Source organism: Stegastes partitus, unplaced genomic scaffold (assembly GCF_000690725.1).
Source record: "Stegastes partitus isolate 25-593 unplaced genomic scaffold, Stegastes_partitus-1.0.2 Scaffold103, whole genome shotgun sequence".
Taxonomy (NCBI): Eukaryota; Metazoa; Chordata; class Actinopteri; family Pomacentridae; genus Stegastes; species Stegastes partitus.
The window spans coordinates 628148-652479 of record NW_007577834.1 but is presented as its reverse complement, the minus strand read 5'-3'; the positions used below and the strand labels follow the sequence as shown (position 1 = coordinate 652479).

Below are 24332 nucleotides of genomic sequence, written 5' to 3'. Positions count from 1 at the left end.
TCCTCCTTTGGGTTGATTCCACAGCATGAAACAAATCAGTTGTGTAACACTTAATATCAACAACAGAAAACTTTAATGTGAAATGTTCCCTATTCTGAGAGTTTTTCTTTTTCCACCATTAGTCTGACGCAAATAACTCTGGTAACAATAACTTCACAGTCGTGTTCCTCCCACATTCTGACAGGTTTAGAGAGTGCCATTAGGTTGAATGTTTAAAATGCATACCAACTATACTTAACACCGTTAGCAGCTCATATTTTCTCCATCACTTGTTAATATGTGACGGAAAAGCTGTCAAGACGTGGATGACTACCTTGGCTCCCATTTGCCCTCTCTTCACTGAAATGTTAAAAGTAGGGCATATTAGGTGAGTTTATGATAAGACCACCCCGACAATGAGAAACTGCATGTCAGCACTGAGGTAAATGCCCTGCTGTTGACAGCTGTGAACAGGTGGCTGAGGCTGCAGGTATATTTGACATGCCAGGAATGCCTGCTGGTGTCGTCATCCTAAATATGGCCAGATTATGACTTGCACATAGTTGCGTTATACACAAGATTAAAAGAATAAATCAGGTTTTTGGGAAACTGGCCAGAATGGCAGGTCAAGAGAATCCACAGCAAAATCTTTCATAACAGGCCACTGGATGTAGTGCATTCATTATTATATTCACAGTTTTTTAATCTATGTGAGTGATTTAGTATAGTTTCATTTACAGTTACACAGAATGAAATGGACAACCATGAATACCATTATAATAAAAAAAATTTGATTATCACTTGCTCAGTCTCATTTTAAAAAGTATCTTCAGTACATTTCAGTCATGAGGAATTTAAAAAAAAAATCATATTTAGTGTAAAATTTCACCCAAAAACAAACAAAACGGTAGTGCAAAGCAATTTTAATGTCGGTATGCCATTAAGGATTACATACTGACATTACAATGATGATTATCGAGCACTACTTTCACTTATACTTTATCTAAAAGTTGGGAAACTAGTTGTGATCATCTCTTCAGGGAGTGTAGCTGCACTGAGATAATCTATGTCTTTCTACATCACATCAATATATGTTGTGCAACTCTGTTTCCTGCTTTTTTCTTTTCTTGCCAAGAACGATTTTGAGGTTTGGTGGAATCCAAATTCCATGAAAAGACCAAAAACAACATTGCATTAGTCCACCTCTCAGCACTCCCAAGCTTCCCACCAGTGTCACCAAAAGTATCAAACTCATTCATTTACACTAAGGATAAATCAGTCATGTATTTTTCAAAAGTCATTATAGTTTTTCTAAAATAGACGAGTGCAGCAGATTTTGGCAAACATGACTGAAGCAGGAGAAAGGAGCTTTTATGTTAGGGAATATTTTCCATCATGTTCGCATTTATGTATGCCACCAACATGAGGTATAAGATTAATTCAAAAGAAACTACAGTGCCCAGTGTACAGATGCTTACAGATGTGTTTGTTCATGGGATTAATGGATTATTAGAAAAAGAGTATAATGAGAATATCACCAACTTTACTATTTATCATGAATGCACTACCATGGAACCCCAAAGCTAATGCCCTGGTAATATTTTTGTATCTATGACCTTACCAGTCAAATAATGTTGACCTTAGAGGACATCATAACATTTAATATTGGTGGCTATGGCTCAAGTGGTCGAGTAGATTGTCCTCTAATTGCCAGGTTGGTGGTTCAGTCCCCCGCCCCTGCAAGACACTGAACCTGAAATTGCTCCCAATGGCAGGCAGCACCTTGCATGGCAGCTCTGTCACCATTGGTGTATGAATGTGATCTACTCTTAGATGTACGTCGCTTTGGATAAAAGCGTCTGCTAAAATGAAATTGTAAATTAATATTAGTATTTAGTATTGGTTGTGTTCTGCCTACTAGCACACACTAAATAAAACTCAGCTACAAAGGTTTATCTAATGTAGTCGTGTTATAACAAAATTAATACTATCAAAGAAAGCGTTAACGCCACTGTTTGTGGGGTGTAATTTACCCTGATGTCCTTTTCCGGCCAATTCTGGAGCACTGAAGCAATGTGGCCACGGTCATGAATAGTGATGAACAGCCCCCTGGAAAACAGAAAAACAGACGCCCTTGAGTTGCATATAAAAGAGACACTTTTTACATGTTACATATGAGACAGTTTACCAGAACAGACTGTGTGCTCTTCTTCTTTCTCACTCTACAAGTTTCATTTCATGCTGGACTCTAATAAAGCAAAATGTCACTAAAATAATCTTGGCAAAACAATGGCAACACATCAACACTTTGTACTTTAAAAAAATCTTATCTAAGATGTGAAAGAAAAACAGCTTTAAGCTGCACCTCAGAGACTGTTTGAAGTTAAGCTGCTATTTCTTTTCTGCCTTCCTTTCCTTTATTGAATTTTGATGGCACCTGAGACTTTAATGTTGAGCCCAAAGCCTCAGCAGGAACTTTGCTTTTGACCCTCGAGGCTCACCAAATATTCATTCATCTCAGTATCACCCCCTCTTCTACCAAAACTCCCTCTTTTTATTGCTCACTGGCATCAACATCCTCTGCCCTGTGACAATCCCAGGATAAAGAGATCATTTTAATGTGTGGGCTCCAGCTGTAGCGTCCCTCCTACCAACACATCAATCTAGCTATAGTACTGGGGGGCATCACCTCCTCCATGACCCAGAAACAGTAAAAACATCACTTTTTGCAAGAATCTATTCGTAAAGTTTGAATCTTTCTTAGGTCAATGCTGGTGGCGGAAAACTGTGAGGAAATGTCAAATTCAAACAGTATGAGACTTTGTTAAACATACGAGGAAATATATAAAGACAAAGACATAAAAGTGTCACATAAAAATGCTTTGATAAGTCAGGGATGAGGTGGGGCACACTGTCAACATGAGTTTCCACTTAACACGAAGAAGCACAGCAGAACATTTAAAAATCAAAACAACACAAGTGGGAGTCCCACATGGACATACATCAAGAAGGCCTTAAAATACACTTTATGAAAGCAAAATTTACAGGAGCAGCTGGGTCTGGATAGACTTGGATGTAACTTCAGTGGAATGATTCAGCTACCCCCAATACATCAAGTTACACAGTCAGCTTTTAGGAAATGCTTTAGAAACTTTTCTCAGCTGAGACGTGTGTTTGTGTGTGACCGATACAGCTGATCAGTCAGTGCTTCAACCACATGATTACAGTTAAACAGTGGAGGAGCTCACACATGGCAGCTGACGTCAGCGGCCTCAGGGCTCGGCCTGTTTGCTCTCCAAGGTAAACTGTGTCCTGTCTGATTCTTAATTGATTAGGAGTGACTCACACCACTGACAGCACTTTTTTAAACTCGTCTTTTCAGGGTTTGTTAGAGACAATATGCTGGGAGCTCCAGTCTGAACAACTCCTAAATGTGGGTGCTCTATTTACTACATACCAGTACAATGACCCCTTGAAACAGGTGATACCTGTTACTACCAGTGGTCACAGTAGTGCTGCTGACATAAATATAACAAGAGACAAGCCTTCTGACACAGAAAAGAACAGTTTTTCAATGTTGCATTTAGTTGATTGACAAAAAAAATAAATCAATCAAAATAATCAACAAGTGGTTTGATAATGAAAATAATCTTTAGCTGCTATCCAACATTAGAAAAAAGGTTCAAAAGAAAAGGGGACGGCAGAATAGAAGACAAAGAAATAGAGCATGACTGACGTAAGACACTGCCTGCTGTAAAGCCTTTGAAAGCACCATGGTCATCCCAATGTAAAAAAAACAAAAAAGCTCTTCGGGTCATATAAAGGTCACCGAGCCACAGACATCTGGCATTCTAAACACTTTAACATTTTTTCTGGCAATATAATGAAGCACATATGTGTACATCTACACATCAGCACAAACGTAAAAGTGCTGGTTGAAATACACCATAAGCAGATTGTTTAAAGAGTGTGAAAAATGTCTGCAGCTGTAAGGGACTGTACAGAGCAGGACAAATGAGAGGAGAAGGGGTGGCCTGCTGTGTGTCTTCATCTGACTCCAGGAGGACATGAGCCACTGCCAGCAACACAGGAATTTTGGGGGAATGAAGCGCGTCGGAACCAAGAGGTTGACCCCACAATATGACTGTTGGAAAACAACTTCATATGATGGATAAAAGCAGACAGGCCGGCTGCTAGTAATTATTAATCTCTGTCAACCTAGAGGTTACCAAAAACATTTAGGGTTCACCTTTCCATTATTCCTTTCCTCCTCCAATTCTAGTTTTCTGCTGCTCTGTACTTTCAGGGGAGCATCAACCTCATGACCTTTGACCTTTGAGCATGAGGAGGACTACAGGTCTCACCTAGCAAAGAATATACAGCATCTCATGATGTCAGAAGTCGTGCTGTTTTAAATCCATCATCACTGTATTTAAAATGATGATCTTTTCAAAGGAAGAATTTTGCAATGGCAAAAAAAATGAATGGCCCATTGACAGTATAGAGCAGCTGTAAAGGGGATGTGTATCACATGGAAGCTCAGTGTGCACTCGGCACTGAGTGTGTGATAGAGAGACAGGGAGAGGGAAATGAAGGGTAAAAAACAGAGATGTGTGTTTTACATATTTGTGCGAGAACATTGCTGCGAAGTGAAGTCATTTTGTCTTTATTTCTTCAAGGAGTTATTGCTAGTTTGGGGTTAGAATTCGGGTTGAGGATTAAAGGAAAATGACACCCACTGACACTTAAACAGTTGTTCAGCTAACATAAAAGAAAAACCAGAACATGTCCTGCATCACTTCGACTCTATAAAGACTGCTGTTGAAGGAAACATTGGTTTTAGTTCATTTTCTACAAGAGTGATTCCACACTTGTTTTGTCAGACGTGCACTCGCTGGCCTGTCACATAAACTCAACACCTCTTTGAGGTGAAACCAAAACCTCTACTTTACTTTTAGCTGGGCTGTTTCAACCATTGCTAAGCTAACTGTTTGCACTATTTATCCATTGCTTTTAACCGATTATCTAAATTATGTATTAGTACTTTCAGCTAGGCTAACTATTTTATCCATTGCATTTTGCTAACTATTTCTACTGTTATGTTTAACTATGAGTTTATTAAAATGGTTTATTTTTTTAAGCTAGCTATTTGAGCAGCTCATTTGTACTTTGTGTGTTTTTTTTAATGAAGAAATGGATCCACATCAAGTCTTAACCATTAGTTTGTCATATTTTAAACCCTTTATTTTAATTTTAGCAAACTATTTCAAGCATTATTTTAGCTAACGAACTGAACTATTTATTAACTCTAGCCATTTTATCTGTATTTGCATGTAATTATTTCAGTTTTATTATTTATCCATTAATCTTCACTGTATTTTTACAGTAAGACATCTATTTTAACTGCTTATGTTTGACTTGTAGTCATCTAATTTAACACTTTCTTTGTTACTTAGCTAACTATCTGAAATATTTCTAAGGTAATCATTAATCAAAAGTTTTAGCAAACTATTTATCAGTTGCATTTAAGTTATCTCCTCGCTTGATAAACAGTTTCCACATTCTCACCTCGTGTTCATGTGTTAAAGCTGAATCATTGTGTACTTTTTGATTCAAATCACACTTATTTTTTCAAGCTGGCTCAGCTACTGAACAATACTGCAGCAAGGCGCAAAGCATCCTGGTTCAGAATCCCATTTTTCTCCCCATACTGATGCTTTGAATAGTTTTCATGCGCGTGTGTGTGCATGTGTCTGACTGCTGCAGATGAAATAACCACAGTGAATGCAGACGCCTCATTTTCTAGATGAGAGGAGGGCCACAAAGCGCTGAGCCGCCGTGTCTGGCTCCTCCTGTAAGAGAGTGTGGCAAGAACACAGAGGGTAAAGAAAACAACCTGATAGCCTGAAACAGCACAACCGCTGACCTGCAGCCCGACAAAACACACCCCAGGGACTGCGGAAAGGCTGCTGGGAGCTGGCAGAAGGAAAGAGCTGCTTTCTACGCCATGACCCCAAAACACACTCTGAGCCCCATAAGGAAAGCAGCCTCCGATCACTGACCCGTGTCCACACAAAACACCACTAGTCACCATTCTTCACCCCCCGACCACATAACCTTAATCTTCACTGTGCTGGACACCCTCAGTTAGCAAGCCGCACAGGGTTCAACTGACACAATGGACACAAATCACTGAGAAGAGAGTGTGAAAACAGTGTTAAAGGTCACAGTCACGCACTATGAGATTTCTCCAACTAATTAAGCTCCAAATCTGTCACGACAGACATGTTTTTATGGTTGGTGTGTGTGTCCTGAGAAAAAATATGACAGAGGATTTTTCTCCCTGATTTGTAAAAAATTTGTTCGAAAGGGTCAAAGTGGAGCTGAATGGAACCAACAACTAGCAGCGTGACTCCGCCCAGAGGGAGGAGTAAAATGTCAAATAGGTCAGGAGGACAATTAATGTTGTATGACTTGAACTGTTTGACGGAATTTTTTTGAGACTTTTATTTATAGTTTTTATTTTATGGAACATTTACAGAATAAAGAACAGGAGAACCATATTTGCATCATCAACAAGATTAATAATGACAAAAAAGCTAAATAAAATAATAACACAAAAGAAATATTTTTTTAAAAAAGAATAAGAATAATAAAATAAATTAGAAAAAAAAAGACAGGGGAGGGTCTCGGAATGCATTGCAAGTCTGTGCATCACAATCGTAGGGTATTGCAATGTCAGTCGTGGTGAATGTTTATCTGTTTCAGTGGCTAAATCCGCACACCATTTTCTCCATTGTTTTTCTCCTTGGTTTTTTTGGAGTCTTATAGAGTAGGTCATTTGCTCTAGAGTATGCAGCTCCTTAACAACATTGACAAAGAGGGCTGTAGTAGGGCAGTTTTTCTGGAGTCGATGTTTTGTGTTAGTTTTTTATTTGCTGCAAGCAAAATCTTAAGGGGGTAAACATCATTTACATTCATACCATCAGGGATGATTCCAAGATAAAGAGTTATATCAATGTCATGCAAATATTAAAAAATGTAATTTTGACAGCAAGAAAAGCTGTAAAACAGCAGGGGACATGAGGCTTATATGTCTTTCATTGACCTCAATATTAGTATTCTTTCACTGTCAAAAAGCCTTGATGTAAAGCCTTGCGTAAAAAAAAACCCCATTTTGTAAGAAAGTACAAAAACTTTGAATTTTGTGTGATTCCTTATTCCTATCCTCGACCCATGACCCCTGCTTGGGCACTGCCAATGACATGATTTTAATTGTTTTACAGAGTAGGAAAACAGTTTCAGTGTCTTTATTTTCTTATTTTAGGTTCAAGGGATATCTAAAATGGAGCTTCTGTTTGTTTTCACCTTTTCCTAAGTGTTCCTGTGTGGTTCTGCTGTAATGTTGCCAGACCCATCACCCTCTCACAGCATAATAAGTCCACATAGACACGCACTCACGGAAGGTAACGTCTTCTCTTTACTCAATATAAAATGAAAGGCAGTGTTTCGATGACAGCTTCAGGCTGAAACCATAAGAGTTTATCTATTTTTCCCTGCTCTTTAACACAAATTTGCATTCAGACAGATCTTATGTGTTATAAAGAATCAATGCACCGATACAAGTTGAGAGCCACTTGCAAGACAAATATTCTGTAACCTTGCTGCCTTTCACATACCTACCACTCGAGACTACTTGTGGTGAAAGGTCTTATTTGATGTGAGCTATAAGCGAGCGATACAGGAGGTGCTCTGAGGCATGATGCAAAACAGAGCCAAGCCATGGAAATGGTTTTGAAATTGCTGTAAAGCACTGCATTGAGTGGCTTATTGACGTTATCAAAAGACTATATTCCAGTGTTATCCTTCACTATGTATAGTCCATGACAGGTTTAGACTAATTCATTGGGATGACTGGTCTGGACTTTAATTAAAATGCAATCTGTGTCTGTTCACTGATCACATATTTATTGATGCAAAAGGCTGGGCTATTACTGTATTTATATGATTATCCTCTAAAAATTGCTGTTCATAATGTCAAATGTAAAAGTTAATATTAATCAAATCCTGTAACCATAGCAAATAATGGGATTTCTAGGTAAAGACATATTCTAACAATTTAAAGTCTTTAGTTGCCGTTCAACTACATCGTATACAGTCATAAACAGACTAAGCGTTGTCAAACATCACACTTTACTTGGAGGTGACGTTTCACTGGAAAGAAAAAGTCCTGGGGCGCATAGTTCATCCACCGCTGTACCAGTTTCAACCATCAGCCAGCTGGAGCAGTCTCTGGGCCCAGAACGTTGTTATTGTTAGACTAATTACTTACTCATTTACAAAAAGCTGCCTGACATCGTTGGCACGCTGAATTTTAGGGGTTATGTAATGAAAGCGGTTACGTGAAGCTGTGTGCCTCTCAGATGTTGGTGTGACAGTAACTGTACACCTACAGTCCCACATGCAGAGACAGTGAGATATATTTAGTGAGTGATGTTATGTCACGCTTGTTGCTGTCATGGGTGTCAGCGGTGTTACACATGCTCTCAATTAGCAATGGCAGCATCATATCCAGATCCTCCATGTAAAGTTGGATACATGGTAAGAATAGATTTATGCTGTGAACAGCGGCTTCTAGCACAGCATGAAACTTATGGTATACAAAAGCAGACAGGTATCCAAGACACAGTCTGCTTTTAACAGTAGAACAAACACATTTATTCAACGCAAGAACTTCCTCATGGAGATCTGCAGCTTTTCAAAACAGGTTCAAACAGGAGCATCCCTCCAAAATGAACACACTGGCTCTTTCTGCCAGACCAGCTGCTGGGATATTTGGAGTATTATTTCATTAAAGCTGGGAAGTTCAACAGGCCTGCACAGAAACAAAAACATGCCGTTTCCAATAACCAGAGATTAAAGTGTAGAATTTCATTAGAGCAGATTAATCAACTGGACACTTGGTGAGAGTTCAAATGGGCACCAACAAAGACGAGGAGTTAAAAACACAATAATAAACCGCAGATCTGAATGTGCCGCAATCTGATACCAGAAATGTGCTGTGACTGCCAGACCAAGTCTAAAATCTAACCTAGTCTAATGAATATATTCGACTAATCATACTGTATTAACAAATGAAAAGAAACTCAAAGATGCGATACTGTACTTTTAACATCTGCCCTTAGCACAAAATCTGGTTTCCCAGAGTTGCAGACACACAGTCAAAGGCTTTAGAACCAGAACCATGACAAGATTTTGGCTCACATTAGATGAACACTTTTTTTCAGTTTAAAACACGTCATCACCTCGAAACTTATCGTCACTCCCTAGCTCCCAAGCTCCTGTCCTGAGCTTGGTGTTTCTTTGTGGGGAGGACTTGGACACCAAATATTAACAGTGCACATACTGTATTCTACATTTATATAACAATCTGTTTCACATGAGTGGACTGACTAAACCATGTCCCATTAAAATAAAACCAACAAAGGAACATAGACAGCTATTGGGTCATAAGGCATATGGTAAAGTTGACGTTTTTATCTAATTTTGACATGAGAGGACAAAAAAATAAAGCACAATGCAAATCATCTTGAGGGTAGCATGAATATCTTTACCAAATTTCATGGCACTAACTACCTGACAATCCAACAGTTACACAAATTTCACTGTAAAACAAAAATACAGGCGGAAACATCAGCAGGATTCATCCGACACTATGAAAATCCAGCCGCTACTTGTTGAGTTATTGTAGGTGGGACGACCAACAGTCTACCATTCGTAAAGCCTCGCTGCACACAGTCATGCCTCTCTCGTCTCTTGATTTACATTAGTCATAGATCTTGGGGAAAGAGTCTGGGTGTGTACACTTAATACCATGAAGATCAACCACCAACACTTTTATTACACCTTGGTTTCCCAAGAGACAAGAGAGGAACAAACAAAGACATGAAGGGATTTGAGGCTTCAGTTTCTCATAAGCCACACTGGAGTCTTGGTTAGATCTCTGTCTAAACTAAACATTTTAGTCATGGCTTTGGATTTTGCTTCAAGTTTTAATTTTGACTCGACATCAGTTTTCTCCATCCTAATGTATGAGGTGAAGGCAGCATCTTCTGAAGCACCAACACACAGACACGGAGAACACTCATGAGGAGACAGAGTAATTTCTGTGACTGGATGTGGTATCTAACCACAAGCTGTAGAAAAGAACTGACAGCACAATATTTAAGCAATGAGACTGCTGGTTTCAACTTTCTTGCTTCCTTTGCTGAGAGGTATTTAATAAGTTAATGGCTTTCCATGGAAAGAAAAGACTTTATTTTATTTTTTTCTGTGGAGTAGATTATTGTATAGCAGAGGTTGGATTCTACTTCATGACCAAATGCATTTTTTTTCTTTGCACTTAGCTCAGTGTTAGTTACTGTATCCACACAGTAGGCTGTAACAGGAAAACAGGAAAGCAACTCTGATCTTTTTAACTTAGCTTGAACTGGTATTTTTGTTCATTGTGGTCATTTGTAAGGCAATTAAGGAAGTGAAGCCAAAAGGAGTGAAGCTGTTGGCATTGCAAATAACACACCCATACTGCCGCACATAAAGCAGCCAAGAAACTGACTAAACCAATAGAGCAAAAGAAGAAAAGTTAGTGGGAACTGGGGGTCTGGCAGTGCCAATCAATAACCGTGTTCCTGCTGCAGTCTGAGCTGACGCAAACTATGCCCAGTTTAAAAATAACCAATTGCAATGGAAAAGATGATGGTCAATAAAACTAAATATGCAACAGAGCTCTGGGAGGAGGTAAACGTGCTCTGTAAACAGAAAAGAGGGGGGAAAAAATGAAATGGGATCCAGATAGTAGGTGAATAATCAAGCATCAGCTCAACAAATGCAATTATGCAGCTCCTAATCCATCTCTCCATCTCTGTCTAAACACATCTAAGCCTCCCTGTTATTTTCAATCATGGAAAAAAAAAACACACTTTTGTTCTGTCTCAAGGGAGTGTTGTGTCTGCGTTACTTCAAGGAATTTATCGTAAGAGAACTGTACGGAGCAATGGTTTTTTCAACCCGCAGTTCTCATCACTTGGAAATGAAACGTGACGGCAGCAGTTCTCTTTCCAGTCCCTTCACACCCTCCTCTCTCCATCCAGTGTGACGCTCTGAAGACAATGCACTCTTCTAATTCTGCCTCCCACCCTCCAGACGTTTTTGACAGGATTCCATCACATTACGAATATTCAACACATTCCCTGAATCACTCTGTCTTTTTACACAAGCGTCAACCAGTTGTTCCACTCCCTGGCCTCAGAAAACCTGCCCTCGCTTCATTCCACTGCAACCCACTGAAGTCAAGCTGGCCCTCCACACAACTAATCTGCTCTTGTGAAGGTTTTCCAGACTTGGACAAGAGGGTTAATTCTGCAGAATTCAGGGCCAAAATGAACACAAATTCGCCAATCTGATCTGCCTTTCATCACCTCAGGTTACATGCTGAAGCAAAACATAAAAAGACATGGAATCTTTGACACAGGCCAACCTGCAGGTGATGAAAATAGCAACCAGACAGAGTGAGGTTCTGGGCTTTCATAGCCTGATGTCTACTGTAGGTTCAAGAGGAGAGGCACTCAAGTGTCCAGACAGCTGCTGTGGACGTCCAGGTTCCCGCTCAGTCGACCTTACATAACTCATGGGACGAGAAACAGCAGGAAAAGTCCCTTTCCAGCACAAAGGCCCTGCTAACGGAATCATAGGCACAGACCTGATGAACCCAGCTGGCTATTAGATGAGTTTCAGCTCTCTGCAACCAGGTTTTCCATTCATTCGCCTTTTCACACACATTCTGACATTTGAGGCATGCCAATGACGTTTTGTGTGGGATGCAAAGTCACATTCAAAACCAATTGGTTTCACCTCGGCCAGAGAATGCACAAGTCCAAACTGTACTGTGTTTATTTGCAAATGCTGCTTTGTGTTAGCAACAGTGGTCAAGACCTCATCACATGATGGACATACAGGAAAACTTAAATCATCCAAAAAATCAAATAGGTAAACTTCTCATGAAAAACAGATGTATAGATTACTGACAACAGGAAACAAGTAAAGAGGCTAAAATACCTGAGCAATGTATGGATGACAGTGATATATCGTCCATTGCATTCTCTTTGACGTTCACAGAAAAATGTGGATTCCATTTTAGCAATGTCTAGGGTGGTGGCAGACTGGCTGTGAGTGTCCACTATAAAACAGATGGAAAAGTGCTTTTAGAGTATCCAGTTCTTCATGGCTTATAGCTGAGAAGATGATTCATGTATTATATGAGAGAAAGTGAGAAGTTAAAACGATTATATTTTGCAAGACAGCTCAGGTTCATTCTAAAAAATGCTCTATATGTTTATGCTCTCAAAGCCATAGTGGGTGAAAAATGGTGCACGGTTTTCACATTCACATTGATATTTCATATTTATTTGGAAAATTCACATAGTCTGTAACCCTGGATAAATGTCTAGTTTTGGAGAACCTAAATACAATACCTGCAGTATTCAGCAATAACTCACATAGAGAATGAGGCTCTTACAGCGGTTGTTGACAGAGTAAAACCAACAACTAAGCTCTCCTCATACTCCTGTACAATACATACGTAGATGTATTTTCTGATATGATAAATGTTTTATGATGTGACAATGTGCCGACTAAGTTTTGGTTAGTTTCAGGTACATAAACAACTTTGCTCATGATTCTTCATTAAGCGGGGATTCGTTGTCACGGTTACAAAAATAACCAGGTGGCGAACATTAGAGGACTGTCACCATGATTCAAAATTTAAATGAGAAACAAAATTAAGTCTCCCTCATTAAAGTCAGATATTTTGCTGAACTTTGTTGTTATAATAACCTTATAATAACTATAATGCAACCTAAGAATGCATGGCTGCAGTGCTCAGTGCAAGAGTGGTTTTGAGGCTCCAACAGATGAGACCATTTAGTTTTTCCAATTTGTAGGATTTCTTAAACTTTATTATCAGGAGGTCAGAATGATGTAACATCTAAATAATAATTTATTCCATTATATTAAAAATAAGCACAAGATTTCTGTGAGGAACGATACATTTATTCTACTTGTATTTCATATATTCTATTGTATTTAATGGAAGCTTTTGAACAATTCCACTACCCATCTCACAACAAGAATGTTTTCCCTCATTAACACGCCACTACACTAAAGGTGACATTTTTCAACAAGAAAACTGTAGCTGGAGCTGGTAATGATGTAATGCTGAGCCCTACATCAAAGTGAATGTTCAGGGTTCCAGGGGAAGAGGTCAAGTCGGACTTAATCAAAACAGATCAAAGAAAGTCAAAAAGGACCACCTGGGGTCAAACCTCATTCCTGTAGAGGTCAGAGAGGCTACTAGAGAGTTAGTCTACATCCCCACCAAGAATCTCACAGTGAGATTATTCATAACAACTAGTAGGTCAAAGCGGCAATTCATAGTGGTCACATGTGCTGCAAAACAGACACAACACACTCACATATACAGATATACTCGACAATCTCCTGTCATTATTCCCCTTACAGTTTATCAAACAAACATTTTGCATGACATGAAAGTTCAAAGTTTGACCTCAGACAGTGTTACACACGAGTGGAAATATGAATGCTATGAAACAACAGGATGGCTTCAGCGAACAGACTTCTAGTAAGCCCTGCCAAAATACACAGGATGTTAATCATAGCATGTATATTTACAAGGCATGTCATTTATATTTACAACACATGTAACGTAACAACAATACAACACATTGGCCAGGATCAGAAAGCTTTTAGCAAGATGGACAAAGCTCTATTGCATTTATTATGTAAAAAAAAAAAGTAAAATTTGAACAGGTGGACAGGACAAACTGTGAAGAAGATTTACATGGACACTTAAATACACTAAACACTGAAGTTTATTGTGTGTTTTTTGCCTCATTGCAAAGTGAAACTTAAGTACTCACTAACATTTCTGTAGACGTTAAAATTATGCAACAAGGCAAAGTTTGCAGGTCTGATAAAATGCACACACTACTGATTTGAGAATGATCAAATCAGGAATGCAGACCTCAGACTATAAGCTTATATAGCATTAAGCACACAGCATGCATTATGTGTATGCGCATTTATCAGTATATTGTCAGAAGCGGTTTGTGAGACTTTTAAAGCATCGAACCACTTTATAGTTTTAGCAGAATCTTCTCACTGTTCTGTCCACAATCACAGGCATTAGTTTATCTCTGGTTTGCATGGTTTGGAAGTACAAGAGGTGTTCTGTGAACATCAGTTGCTGTAATGACATGGCTTGATTTCCCAAGAGTTGCATTTAAGGCTGTGTTTATGTTAAGAATATACAATGCTCTATAATATAAGCACCAGAGGAACTAGCAAGGACAGTTCATGGAGGTCAGTTGATGTGCATGGCAGGTTTCCCACCAAAAAACAAATCACAAAGTTTGGACATACGGATGCATTTTACAGGTTTGATTCAAACTAGTGAACATTCAAGTAAACAGTGTCCTCATTATCTTAAAGTAAAATACCCAAAACCATGAAACTCATCATACCCCTCTAAAATTGCAAGTTTTAATCATTACATGTTAAATGCAGTTAAAAGTGTTTGGAAGCTATTTGATTAATTCCACAACTTAAAACAGCTCATGAGTGCAGATGGATATCTTCAAGTTTTGAGTTTCTAACCTCGGGCCAAATCTCTGACAGGACTACAAGTGTTCACGGCCAAAGCTGAGCCAAGCGCTGACGGAGCTGTCAAAACACAGAGAAACTAGCTTTTAGAGCTTTCTCACCACATCCAGCAACTAAGAAGGGATGATTGTTAAACTGACAAACACCAAACAGAACTGTTAAGATGTATTTAATTTGATATTTCAAGAAGTACCATCTTATCTAAGTGCAGATATGAACGTGGTGATTTATGAGTGATCTGTTGACTTAGCTCTGATGGGCAGTAAGGAGTTTTCCCATGTCAACATGAGGCTGACCTAGTTTCTGATATGGGTTACAGCGAGGCAAAGATTGTTTCAATGAAATATTTCACTTGTGTTGTGTTTCTAATTTGCTTCCATTTTGAATGAATTCCAACTCGGTTAGGGTTAAGGACAGATACTTGTTTAGGTTTAAAAATGCAAAGTCCAGGGAATTGTTGTCATCGTGGTTAAACATTCTTGGCTAAAGGAACAGTTTGACATTTTGGGGAGTTGTGTTTGTTTGCTTTCACGATGAGAAGTTCGATAACACATTTTCTTATCTGTGCACTTAGTACTGAGTTGGAAGTAGGAGTCAATTCGGGTAACATCAGGACAGGACACAGTGGAAAACAGATAGCAAAGGTAAGTTTTACATTATTTTTGTTTTCATATTCACAGGATACATTGAACTTTAGAGGTGCTGGAAGGCAGATTTTATTCATTTGGACAGAGCTAACTAGGATTTACTGCTTCCAGTTTTAGCTAGCTATACCTCCTAGCCCCCATTTAAATAGCACACAGACCTGACGTGTGGGAGAATAAAACCACATAAGCTGATCTAAGTAATGGAAACATGGGTATTACACTGAAACATACACAAAAGCATATAAGTGATTTTGGCCTGCAGCATTTGATGGTTTACTTTATAATTTTCCTCGAGTAGATGTCATATTTCTTCCTTTTTGTTTTAATTTACAACTACCTTGGTAGACATAAAATAATTGTAAGTCCATGTAATGTGTCAAGTGTTTCTTACTTTCTGCTCAACTCCCACACTCCCATAGTAGTTCTTGGTAACAGAAAAAATATAGTTGTATTTGTAACCAAGACTCTGCTACACCTGGAAAAACAGTCATCACAGTGAATCAAACCGGCAGTTGGGCTCAGTGGCCACAAACTGTCAAGCCCCATCATCTTCACTAATCCACACAGTCCAAACAGTTCCATCAGGCAATTGCTGAAGTTACACTGTGGCGGCATGTTTGCATCTAATGGGACTGCTGTTGCAGAATATTTGCATCACTCTGTTTGGGAACATATGAGTTTCCCACTAGAATCGAAAAAGAAAGAGAACACCAGAAAAGACAAAGTACTACCAAGGCTGGACTGTGACTCTGGGAAGTTTCCACTTAATTCAAGGGGAAACAAGGCTGGATTGAACAAACTACTCAGGCATTTTTCCATGCATGATGCTAATGGTTTGTATGTGATAGATAAGAGATGGAACACTGATCTGTCCACATTTAATACATATGAAACCTCTTTGACCTTTGACTCAGTTAAAAGCCATGGTGTAAAGGAATCCCTACTTTTTTCCAAACATGTGGGGCTACTGATTTCGGACTTGTGGTCGCTTAAGCTACAGGTCAAATGTGGTTTAATTGTTTGTTCCTTTGTTCATACTTACCTTTCTTTGTTCCTTCGTTGTGATTCACCATGCAGGATTGATGTTTGGGAGGGAGCCGTCAAGGACTTTATGGTGTTGGTCAGACCAGGTTTTACTGTAAATTATTTTCTTGTATTGTTTTGTCACTTTAAGTCTCACATAAATGGAGAAGCAGTGTAAAATAAAACTATCACCTCTTATGCACACAAGAAGTTTGCTGAGTCTACCACTTACCATTACCTTTTGGCCAGACTACTCCACATAGACAATCAGAAGGCAGACTAGTCAGGGAAATGGGAATGACATTGATGCAGATATCCAGCTAATTTCCCCAAAACTATCCAAACTTGGCCAAGTTTCGACCTGTGACATTATAAATGTCTCTCCAGTTGACATGGAATACATACATGTAGGATATTACATCACACATACCCATCTGTCAGTTAGATGTCTGCGCAGGAATGAAGCCATAGCAGGTCGGTGGTGTGAAACGACACTGCTGAGACACTGGCAATCCTCCTACACTAGCGTTGGGAAAGCCACCTACAACATCTGTTTTGGCATCCAAGCAATACACGCACATTTCAGTCTTGACAGGTGTAATAAAGAAATGATATAGTTTTGTTTCAATTTGCTGTCTCTTTGTCGGTTTATAGGGGCCCTGCAACAGTAATTGTAGAGAAAGGATAACATTGTTAAAACATACAGAGCACATAGGCAGAACGTAGTGGAAGTGGCCCACATTTGAAAACACAGGGCTATTCCATAAGGCATCGTATTTAACTCGCCAACCTCTCCCACTTCAGAGTTTTATAGTTCGACCACATTTTCTCAAGGCAGGGAGATGAAAGGTATATCCATTCACTACTAGTATGGCTGTATGAAGCTGAGGGTGTATGTGCTCAGCTTTTTTGAATCACTGTCATCAAATCCATTTCTCTAACTTTTTCCTCATGTCCCAGTGCTCTGTGAAATTCACGCTAAAGCCATTAGAGAAGATCTGACCTTGTTGCCAACTTATACGACATATGTTGAATAAATTTTCTGCTGGATGCTGCTAAGACACCTAAGGGTTTGCCTTAAAACTACAAATCAGTATCAGATAGGTTTCATGGGATGATCATTATTTTGTATTTTCCAGTGTGGGATGAGTGAAATATCACAACTGCGCACCAAAGTTTGACCAGTGGAGATGGTGTAGGAACAGCAGCCAAACAGAACTGTGCTCTATAATTTGGTCCTTAGAGCAGATGGAGAGTCATGCGTTAATGCGTCATTCAGCAGCTTCAGTAAAAAAGGTCTGTGGGAAAATATTAGAAATGCTCATTTTGTGTCATTCGCTTCAAGTTGCGTGCCACTGTACACTTTGATAGACTGCGAACTGGCAGACTGAACACTCACAAAAAGCTTTTGACGGTCCGCTATAAGCTGCAAGGCCAGAATGACATACAGGAGCAATAGAGATGGGGTGACGCAATGGCTGAGTGGTAAGGATGTGTGGCATATGAGATAAAATGCCCTTAGCAGCTGAGTCCCATGTTTGACTCCCAGCCAGCAAGATGGCAGGTGCTAATGCTAATGCTAGCTTAGCAATAAAAAAATCAACAATCTAGAAGTTAAGTTGTAGTCAGGCTCACCTTCTTTCATCTTTGTTATGGCATTGAATAATGACCAGGAAAGCGTTTTTGCAGAACATTATGCTGTCACAGAGAAGTTTACCGTTGACATGTTGGATATGAAACACTATGAATTCATCTTTTTATCCTTTCAGACATTTGTGTACAATTTTTGTCATAATTAGTGATTGAATTCTGGACATATGGCCAGAAATGTGTTCTATGGGCTCAAAGTGACATTTGACCAAAATCAATAATCCTTTAAATTTGAAGAAATTTCCTTTTTCAAGCTTCCAACAAATGTTGTATTCAAAAGAATGGGACGGACAGGTGGACAATCAGAAAATATAATGCCTCTGGCCACAACTGTCAGTGACGTGAAGGTGTCAAAACTGTACAAATTTTAAACCAATCTCACAGCACTCAAACAAATAAACCCAGACATTAAAATGGTGGTGACGAAGTTGCCAATATGCCTATTGCTGCTTTAATGAGATTCGCATTCAAATCATACACTGGCAGCTTCCTGTCTCTTCTTTATTGTGTCCTGCCTGCCAAGCTCGTGGTTTATGTAATGTTAATCATAGCAGCTGCCCAAATTCAAAATCTTAAAGTGACTGACAGCAGATTATTTGACAGGGCTGAGACCTGACAACCAGTGAGTTCACCGACCCTGACTGGATCTATACCAACACAGAGTGTGACTGAAGCCAAACCTGTCTGAGGCAAGACATGAACAAAAGCTCTTAGGCTGCTAGCCATTAGCTCAACTAATAACCAAAATGAATATGTTTGGATTTCATAGTGGTTTCTTAGAGACACAATGGAACAAACTTTTTTTCTTCTCCTAAACAGCCAAACCCAACCACCAGGTTCCCAGGCAGGCTACTGCATGCCCAGTCAAGAAAAGTCCTGGCACTTTGAATTAGCAATGGTCTCTGGTACTGCAGGTCAAGGACAATTCAGGTAGGTAGTCTTAGTCAAGTGAACAGTTATTCAAAGCACATATTTAGTTTGATTACTTTCCATGTTTACACACTAAATCGTGGCACTGCTGTGGATTTAAATTGGGTATTAAATAAGACATAATTTATTACATTAAGGGATACTGCTGGAAAACTAAAGTTACATCTACTGTGCCCCAAAGTCTCTCTGCTTTCACTGGCTCAAAAACTTCATCGGACATGAGCTCTACATTGTTATGCAAGGTCCTGAAAGTCCAGAGTGTAATTATTTCCAAATGTTTGCCACATTCTTCATGAGCTCAATGTAATTCCAAACCATTTCTCTCCCCCTCCACTTCTTCATTGTTTCTCCCATTCAAACACAGCATAATCTAAGTCTCTCTCCTGGTCTATGAAAGGGTAAAAATTCAGCAAATAAATGCATCTGCAAAAGTCATGGAATCAGTCACAATCAGAACACAAATGCTCCTTGGACTTGATTTATGTGGGGTAAGTAATTGTGTCTTATTCATGGTTTCAAGCCATCACAGTTCAATAATCCTTAGTGGATTAATGATCCTGAAGTTGTGGGTATTTTCTACTTGCCCTGGATGCTCATCAATCCAAATGAAACACTTTCTCCCCCACACTTGTAGTGTAACACTGTGTGTGGGCCTGAACAGTGAGAGATCACAGCCCAAAAGCCCCTAATCTGTAAGTTTGGAACACCTCATCAACCAGCACGTGTCCCTTTAGAGGTGGCACCTTCAGCTGATGCCTTTCATTAGGCCTTTATAACTTCCTGTAGCTCACCCTCTGGTTTAATCAAAGAACAAAGATCCTTAACACTTTAGCATGGCTGTACTCAAGTCATACTATGGTTATAAATAAAACTGCATTACTTCTGTATGGTTTCATATTTCAGGTTTTCATAACCTCACACAGATACATTCACAGATATATTCGAGATCTGCTGCACTGATTAGTAATTTTGTGACATTAGTCAGTCAGCATCTGCCCCATATAGCATTGTACATTATTACAGTAAATACACATGGTACTTTATACTAACTAAATCCCACATACACTGCTTTGCTGAAAATACTAGAGCACTAAATCCTGTTTGAGTAATGTGTTCCTGTTATGTAGGTTTGGGCGAGGTACAAGACGGAGACATGATAGGGAAATCAGAAAGTATTGAGGGGATTCATTTTAGAAATTTCAGTGTGAGCCCCTTTACGGCATGAAACTAGTGGTTCATATCACATAAACACGCTTGATCTCCAGTCACACAGGCAGTAAGACTCATGGCTTTCGCATGGTAACAGTGGCAGAAGAAAAAGACAGCATCTGGACCTCACCCTCAGGGAGCTCTACGGAGTTCAGGAATTCCAGCGTCTTACTTTCCAGCTCCTGACAGACAACTGTAGTAGCACAGAATTGCCGACCCTTCACGCTCAACCAGGAATCCCCTAATGGGCTACCAATGATCATTTATCTCCATAAGCAAGATTGATTGGTTCATGTCACTTACCTCGAGAGTGCCATGAACATGGTCTCTTATGTTAAAAGGGCCTATTAAGAGTCTATTTAGACACTCCATAGCAGCGTACCACAAAGGGCGAGGTGACACTGGAAATAAATGAACTAAATCTAATTACTTTCATGTGGTACTTGAGATCATTTTTCTGCTACTGAACATTATCATTTGTCACAAGTGAGTGCTCTCAGCTGCCAAACAACGTACACAACCCACATTTATGGTGAAAACAGAAACAAACTTTGTGAAGACAGAGTAGCTTTCTCTACTAAACACTGCGTCCGCTCATGAGCTGACAAACCAACAAAAGTAAGCATGTCCACTAATCTTCTGATGATGTGAATGTGTTCCTTTCTCCCGGCTCTCCTTCCTGCCTCTAGCCCATCTGAAGATCAGTGAATCAGCCTTGTTTTGACACTTAATGGCGCTTGACCTTTAGCCTCTGGTACAGAGCCCGGTGTCGGAGTGTTTAGTCTCCATGAGGCAGATTAGCTGGTAGAGTCAGGCAAGACAAGGAGAGACTGCTGCCTCCACACAGAAAGTCTTTATACCTGAGAGCTAGTGATTAGAGACCTAATCTGCTGCTATGGTGGTCCAGCTGAAGACACGCATGCATGCACATATATGCACGCGAGGGCATCAGTAATCCATGATGAGGATTTCTAGAAGATGCTCAAGAGAAAAAGAAAAATAGGAAAAAACAGGATATTACACTACAGAAATGCACAGCAGAAATGAGCAGGTGCTTAACAATCATATAAAACAACAACAAAAATGGCAACCATGTGTATTCAGACATAGTGTGACGCAAGTTTTAAAAGTGGTGTAATTGCACACATTTAAGTCCAGTCAATGGAAAGATGTATTTAGACTCAAATTTGCATCATTGCCATTTTCATACTTTAATTCAATAAATTTAGCACCAATTCTCAACATGTCATCTCATAGCACCTCACATAGTGAGGTAAAGACTTTACGAAATTTAAACAAAGAACAGAGAACCAAACAATCCAAAGTTCCCTTCAGATTTCCTATGAGCAAGCAGGGAAGGAAACAAAAAAAAAAAAAAAAACTTTAATGGGAAGGAGAAAAAAAAACCTCCAACAGAACCAGACTGAGGGAAGGCAGCCATCTGCCTCAACCGGTTGGGGTAGGGGTGGGGATGATGGGGGTGAGGGATAGCAGGAGGGGTTGGGTGAGGATAGGAGGATAGCAGATGGAGAACAGCCAAAAATACAAACAATGAACATTTTGGAGGTTGGTGAGGCCAGTGACTGCAGATCAGAGACTTTCGACACACACCAACATATCTGCCAATGTAGTGTTGTTATCCAACATAATGGGTTGACTCTTTATGAGTTGTGACTCCCTCTAACTCAGTCTTAATCACAGCCATCATCGGTTTAAGCTTTGGCAGACTTTTTTTTCCCCTTATTGACAGCGTAACACAACAGATTACATTGAAGACTTTAACATGATTGAATACAGCTTTAATCTACAAGATGTGCCTTGACACACAGACTGTATCTGTGACTATTATAAGGTAACTACACAATAAAGAACTTAACTCTGACTATCTGCATAGAAACACCTCTACACCTTTGCCAATTATCCAATAATTGTTGTGATAAAAGACTAGATCAAAATGTTAATGTCATGTGACATTAGATAAGACGTAGGAAAACTTCTAACAAGGCCTTCAAACTGTCATTATGGAACAAAGTAATAGACCAACAGACCACCAATGTCATCAGAAGCAACATTAAAAGCATAGAGATAATTTTAAAATGCAGTAAATGAAGATTGATGTGCGTCATGGTCCTTTTCTCAGGCATGCTCAGCACAGAGAAACAACCTGGCTGAATTACCTGCCAGGTTGCAAATCTGTTAAAGGCCGTCGACTTTGTCCCTACTGTATTCTACTAACTGACCCCCTGATGCACATTTCTTAGAGGCCCAACTCCCAACCCTGGGGGCTCTGGCAGCAGGTTCTGGCCCACTGTGCTGTGAGACAGAGGGAGTGTATAAAATGACTCTTCCAGCCAGCTCAGTGTGAGAAGAAGGGAAGCATGCTAGGAATATTTTCCACATAGTTCTGCAGGGAAAGGGCAACAGGGAGCTGGTTGGGTAACAAAGCTATGTGCTTGGGAGAAATTGGGTTTCCAAGCATCTTAAATGTACCCAAGGTAAGCATTTATAATAAAACTGCTTGGACACAATTAGGAAAACTGCGGTTTCACAGATAGTCAAAAGCATCGAAGGAGGTAGCATAAACGAAGCCATCACTGAATTAAGAAACATTCTGGCACTGCTGCAAAGCAGATGCATGATGGGGAAAATACCTAGCAAACCTTTATAGCTACATGGCATCCTTATGAAATGGAACCCTTAAAAATGAGTTTTAACATGCTGTATTATATGACCTTTCAAAGTGCAGCTTGTTTGTTGATTTTTATCCAACTTGAGATATCCCCTTAAGTTAAATGCTTGCTGGCGACCTTTTAGTTCTTTACAGAAGTCTATAATTATAGCTCTTAACAGCAGTAAGTGAGCTTAAGAGCCCACTGAGGACAGAAGACTAGGGTGGTCTTTCTCCTATCAGTCATTAGAGTGAAAATAAACCCAACACTTGTAACCACCTGAATAAGGTTAAATGCAGGGAGGAAGTTCCAAGTAAAACAGAACGTAGCACTGAATGCAGCACTGAGAATGCAAACAGTATCAGCTCAACATCTATTAGTAACTGCTCTGGGAGTTTTGCTGTCAGATACTGAGAGACTTGGACCTGATGAACCTATTTTGAGGGAAAACAGATACTAGTAAAGAGATTTGTATGTTGTGTGCATGCGTGTGTGAAAAAAAGAGAGTGAAAGTGTGTTTACAGTACAGAAATAGAGGAAACCAGTGAGTGTCTGCTAGGAGCAAAGCCAAATCCACTCAAGGTGAACCCAAAGGTGATTTCAACAGCTTACAGTGGTTTGCCTCGAGCTAAGCTGTCAACCAAACTCCAGCTGAAAGAGAGACCGCAACCTCCAAATTTGGTTCAGATTTTATAGCATCAAAGCAACCAGTTTCAGCGTAACATACACAAGCTTTAAGAATCCTTGAGGTTCTGGTTTTGTCGCAGTACATCCAGTCATTTGACACTTTATGGCTTACATGCTCGAAGACCTACATGGTTTTTAGGTTTACCAGCTCAATAGAACCTTGGGTGAAATAACAGCCCAAAAAGCTGAGTAAATTCCAGCCTGTCAAATCAAAGCAGAACTAGGCAACACGCCTATCTTTTGGCTGTCAAGCTATATACCACATACACAAATCTACTCCCTGGTTTATGCCTTTACTGCAATGGCAGAACCAAACTGTTGAAATCTGATGATTTATATGTGAAAATATGTTTAGCTGTCTGTGAAAAAAAATCCTGTCATACTGTTCAGAACTGAAGCCAAGCAGCAGTCAAACATGGTTCAAGTGTAACACAATTTTTACAAATCTACCACTGTTATGCAAATATTAGGAGTCGGTTCATGAAGATAAACAGTTGTTGGTGCTAATTCTTCACTCATGTGCAATTTGACCATTGCAAAAGTGGCGCAACACAATTATGTAGTCAAAGAATGCCAATGAAACCTCAAACCATGGAAGAACATGGAAAAAAAAAGATGGGAATACGGCACTTCTGTTGGTTTTCATATGTTAATGTGAGGAACGTCACGGTCTCCTCATGAAGCCACACAGAGCTGAAGTCTTCCTTTGCTGTCATTTTTCATCTCCGCACTGGATGTTCAAGTCACATGCTTCAAGTACGTCACGATTTCCATGGAACTTTGCCTTCACCAATATATCAAC

The 24332-nt window shown here is 39.6% G+C and overlaps 1 protein-coding gene across 1 annotated transcript in view; it reads right to left on the bottom strand.

Moving 5' to 3' along the window:
- me1 (malic enzyme 1, NADP(+)-dependent, cytosolic) overlaps positions 1 to 24332 on the bottom strand; it is a 90046-nt gene that overhangs the window by 28334 nt on the left and 37380 nt on the right. The window contains exon 4 of the mRNA XM_008277620.1: positions 2013 to 2088. Coding sequence (XP_008275842.1) covers positions 2013 to 2088 — 76 coding nt within the window. The remainder of the gene's footprint in view (positions 1 to 2012; positions 2089 to 24332) is intronic.